The sequence below is a fragment of the Vipera berus genome, assembly GCF_964194415.1.
Source record: "Vipera berus genome assembly, chromosome: 1".
Lineage (NCBI taxonomy): Eukaryota > Metazoa > Chordata > Lepidosauria > Squamata > Viperidae > Vipera > Vipera berus.
In genome coordinates, this window is record NC_138202.1 from 154,961,109 (window position 1) to 154,980,226 (window position 19,118).

At 37.7% G+C, this 19,118-nt stretch overlaps 1 protein-coding gene across 7 annotated transcripts in view; it reads right to left on the reverse strand.

Annotated features, from left to right (window-relative positions):
* The window catches only part of COBLL1 (cordon-bleu WH2 repeat protein like 1), a 127,293-nt gene that overhangs the window by 16,549 nt on the left and 91,626 nt on the right, over positions 1-19,118 (reverse strand). For all 7 annotated transcript variants that reach the window (XM_081321725.1, XM_081321722.1, XM_081321721.1 and 4 more), the window contains exons 3-9: positions 18,736-18,937; positions 17,174-17,402; positions 14,629-14,667; positions 11,457-11,545; positions 8,669-8,908; positions 1,383-1,533; positions 427-501 (exon numbers count right to left, since the gene is read on the reverse strand). In XM_081321725.1, the coding sequence (XP_081177851.1) occupies positions 427-501; positions 1,383-1,533; positions 8,669-8,908; positions 11,457-11,545; positions 14,629-14,667; positions 17,174-17,402; positions 18,736-18,937 (1,025 nt within the window). The remainder of the gene's footprint in view (positions 1-426; positions 502-1,382; positions 1,534-8,668; positions 8,909-11,456; positions 11,546-14,628; positions 14,668-17,173; positions 17,403-18,735; positions 18,938-19,118) is intronic.

Sequence of the window (19,118 nt, forward strand, 5' to 3'; positions counted from 1 at the left end):
GATATTTCACTGTGGTTGCCTTTCTTAGCTTTATAATTAAAACACCAACTGTAGTATAAATCAGTGGATTTACAGATATTTCAATATTTATGTTGTCTCTAAATCAACGTGTCTGCTTAAAATTGGGGGGAGGGGGGGAAGACTGCTAATGATATGCTTGCATGTATGTGCCTTGAAGTCCGTGTTTATTTCTGGTGACCGGACAAAAAATATTGACACAATTTAATAATGCTTGATTTTATACATTTTAAAGCCCAATTCAAGTAAATTAAAATGAAAGCCATTGTTTTGGGTTAATTTAGAATAATATACTAACAAGGGCAGAGAAAAGGATGAGAAAGGGGCAAAAAGAATTTTGTGGCTATACTAGCAGATATAGCTGGGTTTGTTGTTTTTTTGTTTTACTAAATGTTGCATTAAAAATACCTGTTAGAGACTGCGCTTTTGAGTATTTTCCTTTGTCAATGTTTTCTGTATGAATTGATTCTGCAGATTCTGATCCTGAAAAATAAGATTTTGGATAGGCAAAAATAGGCATTTTGGAAATACTTTCTTCTTCACGGCAAAACTGCAACAATGCCCAAATATCTCTTACCCAAGATATACAATTGTCAGACTATTATCGTTCTTGTAATACTGTTTCTTTGGCAACAAAGCACAGGCTGCATGCAATCTACAGCTAGTCCAGCTGTTGACACAACAGTTCATTTAGTGACCATGACAAGCTACAACAGCATTGAAAAAATGACTTATGACTGTTTTTCTTATTAGCAACCATTGCAGCATCCCCAGGGTCACGTGATCAGAATTTAGACACTTGGCAACTGATTCATATTTATGACGATCGCAGTGTCTCGGGGTGATGTGATCATCTTCTGTGACCTTCTGATAAGCAAAGTCAATGGGGAAGCCAGATTCACTTAACAACCCTTATACTAACTTAACAACTGCAGTGATTCACTTAACAACCGTGGCAAGGAAGGTCACAGAATGGGGCAAACCTCGCTAAAGAAATGTCTCAGTAACAGAAATTTTGGGCTCAACTGTAGCCATGAGTCAACTGAGTAATAAATAGTAACTTTCCCATCAAATTTCAGTGGTAAGAATAATACAACAGGCCACACTGCTGGGGTCTGCAGATCTACCACAAGGATCCATTACAACAGCCTAGATTCTTGGGAAGAACTTGATGAAGATCAAAACCAGAGCTAAACAGGAGACAACAATGATTTCACATTTGGGGGTACAAAGTAATAATAAATAATTCAGTGAGCCGATTCTGACTAGACGTTAAAGAGAACAACTGCTCCAAAGTCATTACTTTACCTGAGGGCAAAACTGTTTCAGGTTTTGGGTACCCAATTGTAAAATGCTGTGTTTACCTGTGTCAATGCTAGGGTCACTTTGGCCTTGCAGTTTTCTGCAAGGTGGAGAAGGGGCCTTGCGCTTGGTGCGCCTTAAAGAAGAATTAACTGAAGAGGTGCCACTGAGATGAAGAGAACCGGATCTCTCTCTTCCCACGCCCGAGAGTCCCTGGGGAGAAGGTCAGAGCAGAAATGAAACTAAAACAGAAACATTCAAAAAAAACGTAGCCAGACAGTAATCATTCACTGTTAAATACAAAAACTCTTTCAATATAATCAAGACATAAATTCAGCTGCACCAACAACTCCATGAAATGATGTATGTATTTTGTCCTTCCTGCATCAACTGATTATTTCCAACGTAACACCAACCCAAGACTAAGCATTAATTTGGAGTTATGAAAATATGAATATATTTTCCCCACAAACATAAATAATTAAATTCTAATGATACATTTAAGTGACTGTAACTTAATCCGAGGGCTTTGTAGACATTAACATCTGTTGGGGATCATAAACCTTCCCAGTCCAGACACAATGGAAAAGTTGCTAGCATTTGCTGTAAAAAAAAAAACCTGCCAAAAAACGGCCACCTATATTTTTATTCATCCTAGATTTTATTCTACCAAGCTATATTTAGCCGAGGGAAAAATCTACTTGCATGTTGTTCAGAAAAAAATAAACCTTTAAATGTTACCGTGAACTAAAGCTTTAAAATTTATCTGCCAGAGCAGACCTCACTCATTATTTAACAGTGAAGTGGCAGTACTTAGCAGACCTTGGATGATCTTGAAAAAGCTTGTTTAGTACTCAGATGGGAAAGCATCAGGAAATCCCAGGGTTTGTAGGTTAGCCCGGAAAGTCAAAAAACATCCCAGAAGCCACCAGGGGCAAATGACTTCTATACTGTTACCAAGGAAACAATATGGACATGCCTGAATCATCACCAGATGTTGACTTAAGGGAGACTTCATCTTCAAATTCCAAATTAGTAAGTTCCTAAGCTAAGAAGCAATGTTAAACAATACAACTGAATAACTAGTCAACCGTAGAACACACACACACACACACAAACAATTTCTCAGTGTCCTCAGTGTCATGCAACAATTTCATGTTATTATGAGACCGAGAAGATGGGATTCCAACTAACTTCTTCATGAGTTAAAACAAAACAAAACAAAACACAATCTCCTGCATTTAGAAAAATAGCACGTCAGGCAAGCACCCCGTCTTCCAAGTTGTACAGGCAATACAAAATTACCTCTGGTTGTTCTTTGTGATACTTGGGGGGGAAAAAACTGTGTGTAGTTCTGAAACCACCTGAAACTTTCAATATCTTAAAAGCAGCCTTTCAGATGTACTGGATTATAGCTCCCCAAATGTCTGGGAATTATGGTAAGCGTAGTCTAATACATCTGAAGAGCTATAGCTGGTAAAGGCTGATTCAGAGCAATTTTATTTTGCATGTCTCGTTTGCTTCTCAAGTAAGATGAGAAAATTCAAAGAAGATAATCAAATTCTTATATTTTCCATTTAAAATCAAGAAGGCAGACTATAATAAGGACTGCCCCCGACCTCCATTCATTCCGCCGGGACCTGAAGACCTGGCTCTTCGAGCTCTCTGGCCCAGGCTGAGAATTTTTTAATTTTTAATTTTAATTTTAACTGGGTTAAAATTTTAATTTTTAATTTTAACTGGGTTTTTATTTTTTCTCAGGGTTTTATTTAATCTTTTTTAATTTGTTTTAACGTTTGTATTGATTTTCTTTTAAATACCCTGTAAACCGCCCTGAGTCCTTCGGGAAAGGGCGGTATATAAATCTAAATAAATAAATAATAAAATAATAAGTGAAACTGTGGAGGCAGTGTTCTTTTTAGCTGGCTTCCCTTGCCAGTGTCTGACATTACCACTTTAGCCTGGATAAATGCTTTGCTTTGTCAAAACTGTTCAGCTGGGACAAAGGTGTTTTAGTTTAGTCTAGTATTAAGATAATATAACAAGTCACTTTGTATTTTCCTTTTAAGTTACATCTCAGCAATTGCTGTATGAGACAAGAGCACAGCCTCAAAACTCTCTGAAATACGGGACACAAAGACACGGGTCAGATAATCAATCCACTGAATTTTATTAGTCCCCCCCCACTCTAATGAGCAAGGAAGAATGCTGAACTTTCAAATAAGAGAAGGGACGATTTAGCTAGTAAAATGTTGCAGGGAAGTCCCTAGCATTGACAAGAGTTTCTTACATTTTAGAAATATATTTATAAATTGCAAGTTTTAGGACAAGAGAACTTGGATGGATAGTAATGGGCAATTTTAAATCAGATGTTTCTATGTAATTTTCAGGATATGAAACCAAGTCCTAGACAAGGATTTACCATTGGATTTACAAAAGAGGCTTCCTAAAGACTTGCAAGAAATCCCTTGAGAGGAGGGAAAGAAAGTTCGAAAGAAGATTCAGTCCTATGACAGCAACTTGAGGAATTAAAGATAAGACTGTCAGAAGTAAAAGAAAGGAATATAAAGTTGCTTTGTCTGATCCAGGTTAAAATATGAACTATTTCTATATATTCTATAAACACTTGATGGGACTTTTTGACAATACTTGGACAGAAATTATAATTTTTGGACTTGTGAATGGATAGTGGTATCGTAAGAAGCTAATTATGTACGCAATCTTATGGGGTGGGGAAATTAAATATTAAATTCTGCATCTGTTTCAAGGAAGACTGAGAATCACTTCTTTAAATATTCTATATTCTATTTCTTTTTATATATTGTATTTCTTTAAACAATTCTTCTCTTTCTGATTTCAGTTTGAATTATCTTTTTAGTATTATTAAACTCTTTAACAAAAAGTATTTTTTAAAAAGGATATGAAATCATATGAGGGAATGGAATAGCCTAATACTCAAGGAAGAGTACATGTTCCATTACATCTCAATGAACAATAAGCATATTTAACAACACTTGGGGATATTCACTTAGCATCGATGTTATAGAATGTACAATGTTGCACTTAACATAAAATGGAGGCAGGCATAGAAGAATGTTTTGGCAAATTATAAAGTGTTTTTAAATGAAACATCTAACGAAGGTGTAATAGTACGAGTCAGTAATTAGAAAACTAAAGCTGGAATTACTTAGGGCAAGGTCAATAATGTAGGAGCTAAGTTTATAGAGTTTTGGGGAAGAGAATTTTTTTTATTATTGCAACATCTCCTGCAAGGAATATAAATACAAATATAAATGTTGGGACATTAATGAATAAACTACATTGGAATTAAATTTACTACACAATAGGAAATAGAAAACTAAGAAGTGTAATCCAGTCAGCCAGGCCAATTCCAGGTGCACATTGTGGGAGAGACCATGAATCACTGACACCGTATATTTAGGAAAGTAGGTTAAAGTAAAGAGAATAGCAAGATCTGATCTGCAGAACACTCAGTCGGAATGTGAGATCAATCTATGGAATAGACTCAGTGACCGCAAAAGAGTAGCTGAGGAGCTAAAGAAAGGGATAAGAGACATTGTGAAAACCAAAATAGAAAGTAAGCATTTCACAGAATAAAAATTTCAAGTGGCTTTCAGAACCAAAGTATTATGATTTTATTTCCCACTATGATGGGGAAATCATCATTCTGAATGTGACCTACCAGCAACCCTTGTCGGAAAGCAGTGGTTAAGTAGAGACTTGACTTGAAGTCCCTCACAGGCTGCTAATAGTGTGGGCCACTGGCTGACTGCACCTTCCAGTAGCTAGTAATGAAGAGAAGAGGGCTAGGGAGCTTGCATAATTTGATGGAAAGCAGATCAGAGAAAAAAAACACGAACAATTTATTGTGGAGAAATATATAGAGAAACAACTGGAAAATTGGGGAGAAGTGTAAAGGAATTTGTAAAGGATAGAAAGGAGAGCAATGGAAGTCAAAGGGCAGAAATATATGCATGAAAATGAAACAGTGGGAAGCAAAGAATGACAAAATAGAAGAAATGGGGAGACGTGGACAAATTAACCAGTTGGAATGGCCGAAACAGATAAAGATGATGAATGAAGAGAGAATGCCCTGTTGAGAGGTTTTGCGTTAAGAGATGAGGTTGAAGATAATCAAGCAACGAATCAGCGAACACTTGGAGGTAAACAAAGTCATTACTGAAAGCCAACATGGGTTTGTCAAAAACAGATCATGCCAGACAAATCTTATTGCATTCTTTGACCAAGTGACAAAATTAGTGGACCAGAGGAATTCTGTGGATATAATTTACTTGGACTTCAGTAAGGCATTTGATAAAGTAGATCACAACTTACTACTTGATAAGATATAAAAATCTTATCCATCACCACCAGATGGATTCATAGCTGGCTGACCGGCCGTACTCAGTGTGTGGTCCTCAATGGAACTGCATCTACATGGAGGGAAGTGAGTAGTGGGGTGCCCCAGTGCTCTGTTCTAGGCCCAGTGCTCTTTTACATCTTCATCAACGATTTGGACGAGAGGATAGATGGGGAACTCATCAAATTTGCAGATAACACCAAGCTGGCAGGACTAGCCAACACTCCAAAAGATAGGCTTAAGATACAGGAGGATCTGGAAAGACTTGAACATTGGGAGCTACCTAACAAAATGAAATTCAGTGGTGAAAAAAGTAAGGTTCTACATTTAGGCAAGAAAAACCAAATGTACAGGAATAGTATAGGTGGTACCTTGCTCAATAGTAGTGACTGTGAGAGGGATCTTGGAGTCCTAGTGGACAATCAGTTAAATATGAGCCAGCAGCGTGCTGCAGCTGCCAAAAAAGCCAACACAGTGCTAGGCTGCATTAACAGAGGGACAGAATCAAGATCACGTGAAGTATTAAGGCCACACTTGGAATACTGCATCCAATTTTGGTCACCACAATGTAAAAAAAGATGTTGAGACTCTAGAAAGAGTACAGAGAAGAGCCACGAAGATGATTAGGGGACTGGAGGCTAAAACATATAAGGAACGGTTGCTGGAATTGGGTATTCTCCAAAGTGCCTGAAGGCAGGACAAGAAGCAACAGATGGAAACTAATCAAGGAGAGAAGCAATCTAGAACTAAGAAGAAACTTCCTGACAGTTAGAACATTTAACCAGTGGAACTACCTGCCTCCAGAAGCGGTGAATGCTCCAACACTGGAAATTTTTAAGAAGAGACTGGATAGCCATTTGTCTGTAATTGTACAGGGTTTCCTGCCTGAGCAGGGGGTTGGACTAGATGACCTCTAAGTTCCCTTCCATCATCATCATCATCATTAGACTTGACCTTGTGTCTGGAGGCTGTGACCGACTGGGTCGAGGAAAACAAACTGAGAATGCAAGATGGAGCTGCTATGGGCACAAATATTATCTGGTTCTACGAATGCTTCATCTATTGTTCTAGAGTTGGTGCGTTTCCCAGGACATAGCTTTACCAGGAGTCTGGCGAAGTATAAACTAGACTAAGACATCTGGACAGGCATAAATGTATGCCTGCTTTACACAGATGCTGCTTACAGATTCTTAACTGGCATAACCAGTATACTTTGATATTATTTGGAGAATGCACTGAGATGGCCACTGACTTTTCCCAAAGGAAGACTTTTTTTTTTATGATAGATACAAATTTCCAAACCTCTGTTAAACAGCGCACTCTTGTGGTTAAGGCTTTATAAAAAAATAGAAATAATATACTTTAAGAGAACAAAACTACTATTCACTGATTGCACTTATGTTCCATTCATCTACTGGGCCTGGCTTTCCTTTGCTTCTTTTCCCCTCTCTTCATCTGTATAGCGTGCTCATATATTCTAGGATATTAGAAAAATGCCTTTTATTCTAGATTCAAAGTGTTGTCTCAGTACACATATTCCCATTTACGCTGATACACTTAGCTTTCATTTTTAATTGGAATTCACAACTGACAAATTTATGCTTTACTAAGATATTAGTAACTGCATTAATTCGCCCCTCAAACTATGCTGGAATAAATTCAGCATGTATGGGATTTATATAGATAGATTTGACCTGGCAGCCTCCTTTATAACTTCATTAAAATGCTTTATTATAGAAGCAGGCAAGGTTATTAAGATAAAAACATTACAGTATTTTAAACATCCCATGTTCTCCCACTAAGTAAAATTTGATTTTCTTAAGGATTGAACATGTTTCTAATAATGCAGTGGTTTGAACTGCTTGGGAAACCCTTTCCCAGTAATGTATTTAACTATATTTTTCATAAAGGGATGAGAAAGACAATCTGGAAAAGACAGAAATGGTCAAATGTTTCTTCATTTTATACTTAAACTACACTTTTTCACATTTAATGAAAATACAGAAACTATCTGTTTTATAGGGAAAGCTGAATTTGAATTGCAATTTGATATTGCTTCAAAATACAATTTTTAGCAACCAATGCAACTAGCTAAACTTATGATTACTGAACTATTTTGATCACATTAAGCTTTTCCAGCCTTTAATATTAAGATTTAACTTCAATCTACAAATTAAAGGTTAATATCTAAAGCCACTGCTTTAGAAGTCTGATAATAAATGCTAGTTTGAGTGAAGGGGGATTCTATGAATAATGAATTCCTCCCTAAGCACAGTTATCAGATGTCCACATACTTCACTTGAAAATACTGTATAAGAATATACACTTTGAATTGGAAGTTCTTTTTTGAAGGATTCTAATAGGAGCAAAGTTTTAGCATGTTCCTCCATGTCTTATTACCTACAGTAAGTGTAAAAAAACCTGAAACACAGGATTACATCCTAAACTCATACAATATATTTCTGATGATCTACCCCAGGGGTGTCAAGCTGCTGGCCTGCAGGCTGGATGCATCATAGTGAAACTGCGCCCACCCCATTGCCGGCAATGGAAAAGAAGTCGTGACACGTTGCAACATGTCACGTGATGTTGCGAATTTGACACCCCTGATCTACCCTGTCTGCATGTCTGATGTGTTTATCATCATCATCATTCTTGTCTATCCATTGCAGGATGAAGGCCTCTTCCGCATGTTTCCAGCCAATTCGGTCCTGAGTTTTCTTTTGTCAATTGGGCTGGCAATACTTGCTGATGTCGTTGATCCCTTATACTCAGTGTGAAATCTGAACATAAAGAAGTAATTCTGTGGCTATGGTTGATTTCAGAAATATCTAAATGTGGCTCAAGTCAACTCTCACAATTTAATTGGAAGGTATGGTGGTGATTATTCTCATTAAACTGTTTCATAAGTATTCAGACATTATTTTAAAAATTATACCCAGAGTAAAATAGAGGTTAATGACTAACCTTATCGGTTTCATCTACACTACTGGATTTCAGCATACAGATCTTAGGTTTGTCCTGGCTTTGAGCAAGATCCTGGGGCACACTTTGAGAAGCAGGCATGGGAGGCAAAGGTGCTCGGCGCTTTTTGGGCATCTCAGAGGGCAAAGTGCTTGAGTCATACTGTTTCGAAACAGAGCTGGATCTCACAGAAAAGGCTGGCCTTGGCTTGTTCATGAGTGGTGTTGCAGGAGCACTGGTCGTCTTATTGGGGTTGGGGTGGAGATAAGGGAAAAAAATGATTTCATTAGATCTTCAACCATCCGGCTTCTTTAAACCAAGACTCATTCACATTTATTACAAGACCAGATTCAAATGTAGCATACATAGCCCAGGAAGTTCTTTTCTTGTAGGAAGTTCCCCAAGAAGCTCAATGCAGAAACCATAAGGAGATGGACTAATATGAAATATTGTGTGCTGCCACCACGTGGCTGTTTTGGAGAAATTACAATGTGGGCAGTCAGACCCTCCTAACCTATGATGTATTTCCTCTTCCCTCCCTTTCTGGGATGGACTTCCTCCTCCTTTGTCCCTGGGGAGAATCCCATCCTCCATTATTCAGCTAACATGTGACAACAGCAGACTTACACAGACGCTGGGAATATTACCATTTTCTGACCTTGGGGACACCTTGGAAATATCTTGGAAATGCTGTACAATCGTTATCTTAATGCACCCCACCTGCTGTATTCGACTCTACATGCAATAAAGGTATTTCTATATGATAAAAGGTGTTTTCACGAGTTCAAACTATCTGAAGAGAGCTGTTAATGTTAAGGAAATCTGCTTATCTAGACCATAGAGGTCTTATCAAGAGATTAATTAATACACAATGGCTTGGATTCAGAATAGTCAGAAAATGGTAATATTCCCAACGTCTGTGTAAGTTTGCTGTTGTCCCATGTTAGCTGAATAATGGAGGATGGGATTCTCCCCAGGGACAAAGGAGGAGGAAGTCCATCCCAGAAAGGGAGGGAAGAGGAAATACATCATAGGGTAGGAGGGTCTGACTGCCCACATTGTAATTTCTTCAAAACAGCCACATGGTGGCAGCACATATTGTTTATATTTCATCAATAAAAAATAATGCTTTTGCTATTCTGGGTTGGCCAAAATGAAATTGGAATGAATGGGGTAAGGTGGGGCATTGCAAACCTCCCCCCATTTTGTCTATTCTTCTTCTCTCTCCTCCCTATTTTATTTCTAGCAATGTCCCAGCGTAGTATATCCTTCTACCTCACCTGTTCCAGATATTCCTAGTACATTCTATCCTTCTATTCAGGTTCTTTGCTGTCACCAATGTTGCAATGGAGCCTATCCCATTGACTCATCGGTCCTCCTGTATCTTCCCTACCATCTTCACTCAGCTGCCACTGCTGATGCTTATCTGCATATCCCATTAGCCACTCCATCTCAATGCCTTTCTTCTTCTCCTCCTCCTCCTCCCTTAGGCCTCCGTCCTAATTGCTATACGTTATTATGTATTTCAGCAACCTATCTCCCACTTCCCAGCATCTTACCCTTTCTATCTCCTTTTCTTCCTGTCAAGATGCCAATATCCCATGCTCCCTACACAAATGCCACTTCAACCAAAATAGCCCTACTTCAGACTATGAAGTATGAATAAAACAGCCTCATTTCCCTCCATTCTTGGATCAAAATGACCAAACGTGTGTTTTGATTTGAGCCCCAAACCTCCCATGAATGCACATTTGATTATCCCTGGGCTACCCTAACAACCTAAAAATCTACATTCACATATCTCATTTATCGAAAGAAAAATGGGATTAGATTACAAAATCTTGAAAATAGGAGATGTGTGGTTTTTTAGCCCAGGGATCCCCAGCCTCCGTTCCGTGGACCAGTACCGGGCTGCAGCATTCCAGCAACCGGTCCGCACAAACAAGCAAAGCTCCATCCACAGGACGCAGGCTGTACATAAAACCATGTCCCCTCTGGTCCATGGAAAAATCTCTCTCCACGGTACCGGTCCCTGGTGCCCAAAAGTTTTGGGACCACTGCTTTAGCCTCTCTTTTATCAGTTCAAGCATAAAAGCAGGCTCATCCTTGATGCCTTTGATCTTTTCACCCCGCCTTTGATCTAAGGGCTAGGACACAACTTTTAACATCCATCTATTCTTATTTATTTATAATTTAAATTGAATTAATGTAAATCTCCACCTATCGACAATTTCCACTGCTTCCTTTTGTCAACAATTCTGTTCTATTCTGATTCTGCAATATTTTGCGAACATTCTTATTCCCAAGCTCAGACAATCCATTACCGTACATCAAATAGGAAGAGTAAGACAGAACCACAGCCGGGCTTAATCTATAGGCAAGGGGGAGATGGCGAGAGTATTAACATTTGCACAATGCTAAATTTTTTTTAAAAAAAATTAAAAACATAGGGTCATCAGAGCTTGGATGGAATAGGTTCCTTAGGTTGCAATCTTAGGATAATAAGGAAGAGCTGAGATTGATATTGTGAGGATGCATGTATGGGCATTATGTGTGTAAGAAAGTAATTCCTGGAAGCAAAGAAATAGGGATACTCCATGACTTTTGATCAGGAAAGATCAGGAAATATGGGCCTGTTCACTCTATGAGAGAAACTGAAAGAAAAAATAATCCTTTGTTAACCACTCCAGTTAACTTTAACAGAAGAAACTGTCCAGGCCAGCAAAAAAAATAACCTACTCAAGCTTACATTCTACCTTACCATAATTATAAACATGTATATGTTTATTACCTGTTGTCGTTTCTTTTTGCTTCGTTGAAAAATGCCAAAGAATCCTTTCTCCTTCAAATTCTCAGAATTTTGGGCGTTCTGAAAAGAGTCTTTAAAAAAAAAGTACTTTCATGTCACAACTTCTAACTCCTATTCATATTTTCCTCACTGAGTCTCTCCTCTTTCTATTATATAATAGATCTTTGAAAATCAGTACAATATTCAGTAGCATCAATTGGAAACTATTTCATTTATTTATTATCTATACAGATAATAAATCTTGAACAGGACATTTTAGTCTGACACATTTTCTGCAGTTTTAGATTCAAACTATTATCTATATCAAAGCAAGATGTAATCTGCATATCTTTTTCTGGTTAATATATAAAATAAAAGCTGTTTAAAACTCAAAGTTGATTTGTTCTATGCATAATTCTCAAAGAATTGTCCTTAGCAAGATTTATTGCAAAGAAATGAATGGGGTTATATGAATCTGAGCAAATGAATTAGTTTGCATTTAAAATCATACACGATCTCAGAATGATTGAACTATATCTTTCAAAGATCCTGGAGCACTGGGAAACTACCAGAGGACTGGAAAAAAGCTGATGTAAGTTCTATCTTCAAAAAAGGAAAAATAATAGATCCAGGGAAACTACAGACCTATCAGCTTGACCTTAATACCTGGGAAGATTCTGGAAAAGATAATCAAGCAATGAATCAGTGAACACCTAGAACTAAGGAGAAATTTCCTGACAGAACAATTAATTAGTGGAACAACTTGCCTCCAGAAGTTGTGAATGCTCGAACAATGGAAGTTTTTAAAAAGAGACTGGACAGCCATTTGTCCAAAATAGTATAGGGTTTCCTGCCTGAGCAGGGGGTTGGACTAGATGTTGTTGTTGTTGTTGTTGTTGTTGTTATTATTATTATTATTATTATTATTATTATTATTATTAAATGTTATGTCATTTCAGTTCATCTGAATTTAAAAAATAATTTTGTGGAATCACAAATGTTGACTGTGCAGTCTTTAGTTGACATATGGCCTAAAGCAGGGTATTATTGCTTGTAAGTAATATATAATGAAAAATATGTGAAGTAGAGGAATGATAATAGTAAGACTTTACAGATTCTCTCACCTCAGGGATGATAGGAATAGGCTTTTTCTTATCCATTTGTTTTGGCTTTAAAATCACTTGCTCAACTTCAAGCATCCCAATAGGTGTATTAGGTTTGAATTTGATTGGTTTCTTCTCAGCTGACATCAGACCAAGGTCCCTTCCAACTCTGTTATTCTACTCTATCAATGCATCAGAGCAGAGGCTTTTTTATTTTTCTTCTAATAGCCTTCCTGTGAGGTGGTGGGCATTTTCATTGATAACAGAAAAATGTTCAATTACCTGTTTATCTAACAGTCTCCTCAATTTTCATTAGTCTGGGAAGTAACTATTATACCTATATCATAATTCCTTCTAAAAGCTGATTACTGGATATTTTTTCATTAGTGGGATTTTTTTTTACAATAGGAATAATTTTTTAAAAATGAATAAGTCAATTCAGGCTCTTTGCAAACAAAGAGACAACAGGTAATAAATAAATGATCTAGCATAGCAAAAATTACTTCCCATTGCAAATAGCGCTAGATAGATAACACTGTCCAAAGTTGACAAACAGGCATGCTGCATTTACTCTAAAGGAAGCTGGCTCTGAATGAAAGCCATTCCAACAGAAAGAAAACATAAAAAGTCGGTAATATCTAACATCCCCATTTTCTCATGGTAGGATTATCAATGGCAACTAAAACCAATCCTGAAGATCTCATTTCTCTGGGCCCAAATAAATGTATGTGAATTTCTATGTGCTATATACAGTATATTTCCCTAAGCCCCCAAATTAAAGCAATAAATACTAATTATAACTATATAATATTTTATCTAACTTATATAGACAGACATATATACACACACACATACATATACACACACATTTATATGTTCATTTCTATATATAAAAGAAAGCATAGTGTGGAAAGATGAGCAGAATGTCAAATAGCTACTAAATTAAAAACATACATAATTGTTAAGAATGTTATGAATGCTAGAATATAATTTGGGTGTTGCTGCAATCTAAAAGGGGTCTGGAGTCTGATTCAAATCACTGATCAAAAGCTTATTATACACATCTTGAAAACAGTTATGCATAATTCTGGAGAATCTGTGATCAAGCACATAGATTCAGGAGTTCCAATTGGTCATAATCAAAGAACAGTCTTTATTAAAAAATCTTTCTTTAACAAACATTTTAGAAAATCTACTAATTAAAATGGCAATACTTCCTTCGTGTTTAGAGTTGTTACCTACATGAACTTTTATTACCCAATCTTCCTGTAAAAGCTAGCTATTTCTAGGTAAAATATGAGTCTCCACAAAAAGTAAGCAATTTCAGTTCCCATCTCTTTAAAATAACCAACACTTGATTATCCTTAGCTGGAACCCTACTTTTTAATATTACATGATACAAAGGAGACTCCACTGTTATTAATATTTTAAAAAGTAAAAATATTATGTCACATCTGTCCATGTCCTACTTAGGTTCTACTGAAACATAAACTGGGAAAAAAGTGCCATCTGTCAACATTTGAATTAGGATTTGTTTTTCCAACAAAGGAACAAGATAGATTTTTGAACAAACAAATCCTAATCTTCAGAACAGTAAATAATAAGTTTTCTGGATACGTGTTTCTCCTTTCTCTCTTTCATTTTTAATCATTATGATTATTCATTTTATACAAGTACATGCCATTTATTACACTTTTTCACATTTATTAATTTGTGTGAGACAGGTCAAAAATTAATCTGAGTTTCTCCAAAAAAGATAGGTACTTCCAGTGATATAGTAGAAATTTTTAAGAGTGGAAGGTCATGTATTTTTTTTCCTCCTCCATTCTTTATGCCACTTCTCAGGTAACTCCAAAGAAAGAATTAGGCACAATTACTCTATCATTGTACAACAGTTATCTGATCATTGAACAGTAATCCTATATTAGATGTACTACACGAGTTATCAAATACAACTCAGTGTTATCCCATTTAGATAACTGCTAATTAGTATTGTGGATTCTAACATCATTAAACAAGAATAGTTGTCTCAATATTTTATTGTTTGTATCTCTATGTTCAAGGTGACTCACCTTGTAATGAAGACAAGCTGTGTTCAGCAGTTGGCGTGGCTAGAGACACAAAAAGAAATGCAAATTTAATTGTATTTGAAATGCTTCTTTACAAAGTTTCAACAGAACATCTGAAGGCTACAGAGGCAAGATGTAAAAAAAATCTATTTGATCATATCTAGAAAGAAAAGATTTATTGTAAATGAGTGGACAAAACTACTGGTGCAGTATACAATGTTCCAGAAGCATATAGCCCAACCCACCTTGCAGGGTTGCTGTTATGGGGAAATAGGAGGAAGAAGGTTTGTTGGAAATGTTCATTGCCTTGAGATATTTGTTAAAACAATAAAGGTGGAATAGAAATGAAATATTCCTTAAACCCACTCACGGAAGCCTTAGGAAACAAAAGAGTATTTTCTTAAGATTCTCATATACCAAATTTCTTCCAATATATGCGATAAAAGCAGCCAAGAAATAGATTGGGCTGAGAAAGTTGATGATGTTAGGCCAATCATTCTGAGAATCTTTGGCAGAGGAAGGAGTTGAATCTTGTTTCACCTGGGTCCAATTCCAATACTTTAACCACTATACTATATTGAGATAGTCCTATTTTATGGCTTATCTGACACCACTTGCACTGGTTTCCCCGTGCCTTTTATGGTCAACAATCCCAGGGACGGGGTTTTACCAGAAAGCTGAAAAGGGAGAAATAGAATAAAATGCGAGTTAATAAAAATAAGAGAAATTGTCTGATTTGGATTCCAGAATTAGCAAATATGGACTACAAAATATTAGAAAGTTACTTGATCTAGCATGATATAATGAGGACAATTTAGCAATGTAAATGGAAAATGAACTTATCATATTATTTATGCTATTGTTTTAAAAAATCAACCTTTTATTTTAGAACATTAAAATAATGCTTTTTGGCGAAGGTTGTTGAGAGCGTGGTGGCGCAACAGCTCCCTTTGTTCTTGGATGAAGCTGATTATCTAGACCCGTACCAATCGGGCTTCAGGCCCGGGTACAGCACGGAGACGGCATTGGTCGCGCTGGTGAATGATCTCTGGCGGGCTCGGGACAGGGGTTGCTCCTCTGTCCTAGTCCTTTTAGACCTCTCAGCGGCTTTTGATACCATCGACCATGGTATCTTGCTGCAACGTCTCAGGGGGTTGGGAGTGGGAGGCACAGTTCTCCAGTGGTTCTCCTCCTACCTTCTGGGACGTTCGCAGTCGGTGTTGGCAGGGGGACAGAGGTCGACCTTGAGGCCTCTCATTTGTGGAGTCCCTCAGGGATCGGTCCTCTCACCTCTCCTGTTCAATATGTACATGAAGCCGCTGGGCGAGATCATTCGTGGTTTTGGAGTTGGGTATCATCAGTACGCTGATGATACCCAGCTTTTTATTTCGACCCCAAACCACCCCAGTGATGCCCTCAACGTGATGTCCCGCTGCCTGGAGGCGGTCCGGGTCTGGATGGGGAGGAACAGGCTTCGGCTCAACCCTGACAAGACTGAGTGGCTGTTTGTGTCGGCATCCCGGGAAATTCTGGTTATTCCATCTCTGGCCATGGGGGGTGAGCTATTACCCCCCGTAGATAGGGCGCGCAACTTGGGGGTCCTTCTAGATTCACAGCTCTCTTTAGAAGAGCATATTGGAGCTGTGACTAGGGGGGCCTTTGCCCAGGTTCGCCTGGTGCGCCAGTTGCGACCCTATCTGGACCGGGATGCCTTACGTACAGTCACTCATGCGCTCGTGACCTCTCGTCTGGACTACTGTAATGCTCTCTACATGGGGCTGCCCTTGAAGTCCACTCGGAGGCTTCAACTGGTGCAGAATGCAGCCGCGCGAATTGTACTGGGAGTTTCCCGATACTCCCATGTTACACCTTTGCTCCGTGAGCTGCATTGGCTGCCGGTTGCCCTCCGGGTGAAATTCAAGGTGTTGGTAATGACTTACAAAGCCCTACATGGCATGGGTCCGGATTACCTATGGCAACACCTGCGGCCAGCGACGACTTCCCTCCGTCCAGTGCGCTCCCACAGAGAGGGCCTCCTCAGGGTGCCTCCGATCAAAGAATGCCGATTGGTGGCCCCCAGGGGGAGGGCGTCCTCTGTGGGCGCGCCAGACCTGTGGAACCGCTTGCCAGTTGAGCTCCGGATGGCCCCCGACCTTCGCTCCTTCCGGCACGATCTAAAAACGTATTTATTTGAGCAATCTGACCTGGTCTGATGGGTTAGGGTTGGGGTTTTAATATGTCTTTAATTATTGTTAAAAATTTTAAATTTGGGCATTATATTTAATGGTTTTTTAACTTTTGTATTCTGTTTTTTATATTTATTGCCCTGTACACCGCCCTGAGTCCTTCGGGAGAAGGGCGGTATAAAAATATAATAAATAAATAAATAAATAAATAAATAAATAAATAAATAAATAAATAAATAAATAAATACTTGGAATGCAGAAACAGGATTATAGCAAAAAAAGTAATATATTTACAGCTATACTTCTTTAGAATATATTTCTTTCAGCAACAGCTTTGTAGATAGACAAACCATAAGCCTTACCTCTGCTGACATCCATTGCATATAATTCTCTGAGTCCAAGGACATTAAGGGACTTTGTCAGGTCAAGGGTCTCTCGAGATTGATAGGTCTTTAGCAAAACAGTGTGTAAAGGATCAAAATCACATTTGCTGCTGATAATATGCACAATTTCTTGAAGTGGTGCATGAGGACTAACTCGGACAACTGTCTTCTGTGTCTTCTTGTAATTCACCACAACTCTCACAGTTTGCTAAAACAATATAATTTTTTAAAGAGTTTAACACACTTGCACTATAGCTCTACAGAGCCCATTAATACAAAACATGTTTGCAATACTTAACACACAAAAAATATCATAGAATAGTAATTAATTCCCATATTTCTTCAACTCTTCTAAGAATATAAGAAAATTCCATTACACTTTACTGTTTCCTATAAGATGGAGCAGGGTTATTTTTAGCTGTTAATATTCTTTCCCCTCAGGAAAAGGAGAAACAGTCATAAGTATGACATCAGGAGCAACTTGCTCTTATTAAAAGGGAAAGGCCGCCAGTATCAATTTTTAGGATATAATGGAGAAGATGCAAGCAAACAGAAGCAGCATCCATCTTCTCTAGGTAAGAAGAATCCAAATCAAATAACTGCAGCCTGAATAGATATGGATAAAATATCCATAAAATATGATCAATGGATTTTTTTTATGCGTCAAATGACGTGACTTTTAATTTTGTTAGGTGTCTTGATGATCTGCTTGAGTAGTATAAACTTTACAAATAAATAATACATTATAGGTCAAAATATTTTTAACTGCATATAATATTCCTGTTATTCTTGTGAGATTTTACAACTGCATCTCAAAACTTTGCACAAGGATATAACATCCCACATGATTAGAGCACTCTTATCTCAAATAATGTGGTAAGACCACACTTGGAATACTGCCTCCAGTTTTGGTCACCACAATGTAAAAAAGATGTTGAGACTCTAGACAGAGTACAGAGAAGAGCAACAAAGATGATTAGGGGACTGGAGGCTAATTGGGTATGTGTAGTTTAACGAAGAGAAGGACGAAGTGTGACATATTAGCAGTGTTCCAATATCTCAGCGGCTGCCACAAAGAAGAGGGAGTCAAGCTATTCTCCAAAGCACCCGAAGGCAGGACAAGAAGCAACGGATGGAAACTAGTCAAGGAGAGAAGCAACCTAGAACTAAGGAGAAACTTCCTGACAGTGGAAAAACCTGCCTCCAGAAGCTGTGAATGCTCCAACACTGGAAGTTTTTAAGAAGAGACTGGACAGCCATTTGTCCAAAATAATATAGGGTTTCCTGCCTGAGCAGGGGGTTGGACTAGATGACCTCCAAGGTCCCTTCCAACTTTATTGTTGTTGTTATTATTATTAAATGTTATGTCATTTCAGTTCATCTGAATTTAAAAAATAATTTTGTGGAATCACAAATGTTGACTGTGCAGTCTTTAGTTGACATATGGCCTAAAGCAGGGTATTATTGCTTGTAAGTAATATATAATGAAAAATATGTGAAGTAGAGGAATGATAATAGTAAGACTTTACGGATTCTCTCACCTCAGGGATGATAGGAATAGGCTTTTTCTTATCCATTTGTTTTGGCTTTAAAATCACTTGCTCAACTTCAAGCATCCCAATAGGTGTATTAGGTTTGAATTTGATTGGTTTCTTCTCAGCTGACATCAGATCAATAATATGGCTTGCAGGATTTAAATGGTATTGTGCACAAAGGTATACCAATAAGTCCATCATTGGTTTGCTAAAATAAAAAATGATAGATTATTATATGGAAATATTCAATACACTACATCTTTTATTTCAGCCAAGTTTATGGATCAGAATATAGACAGCAATTCAATCTTTTAATTTTTCCAGAGCATAGTATATTCCTGCAGGACTGAAGTTATACTCAGCTAAGACTAGGACCTTATTCCTCTTTT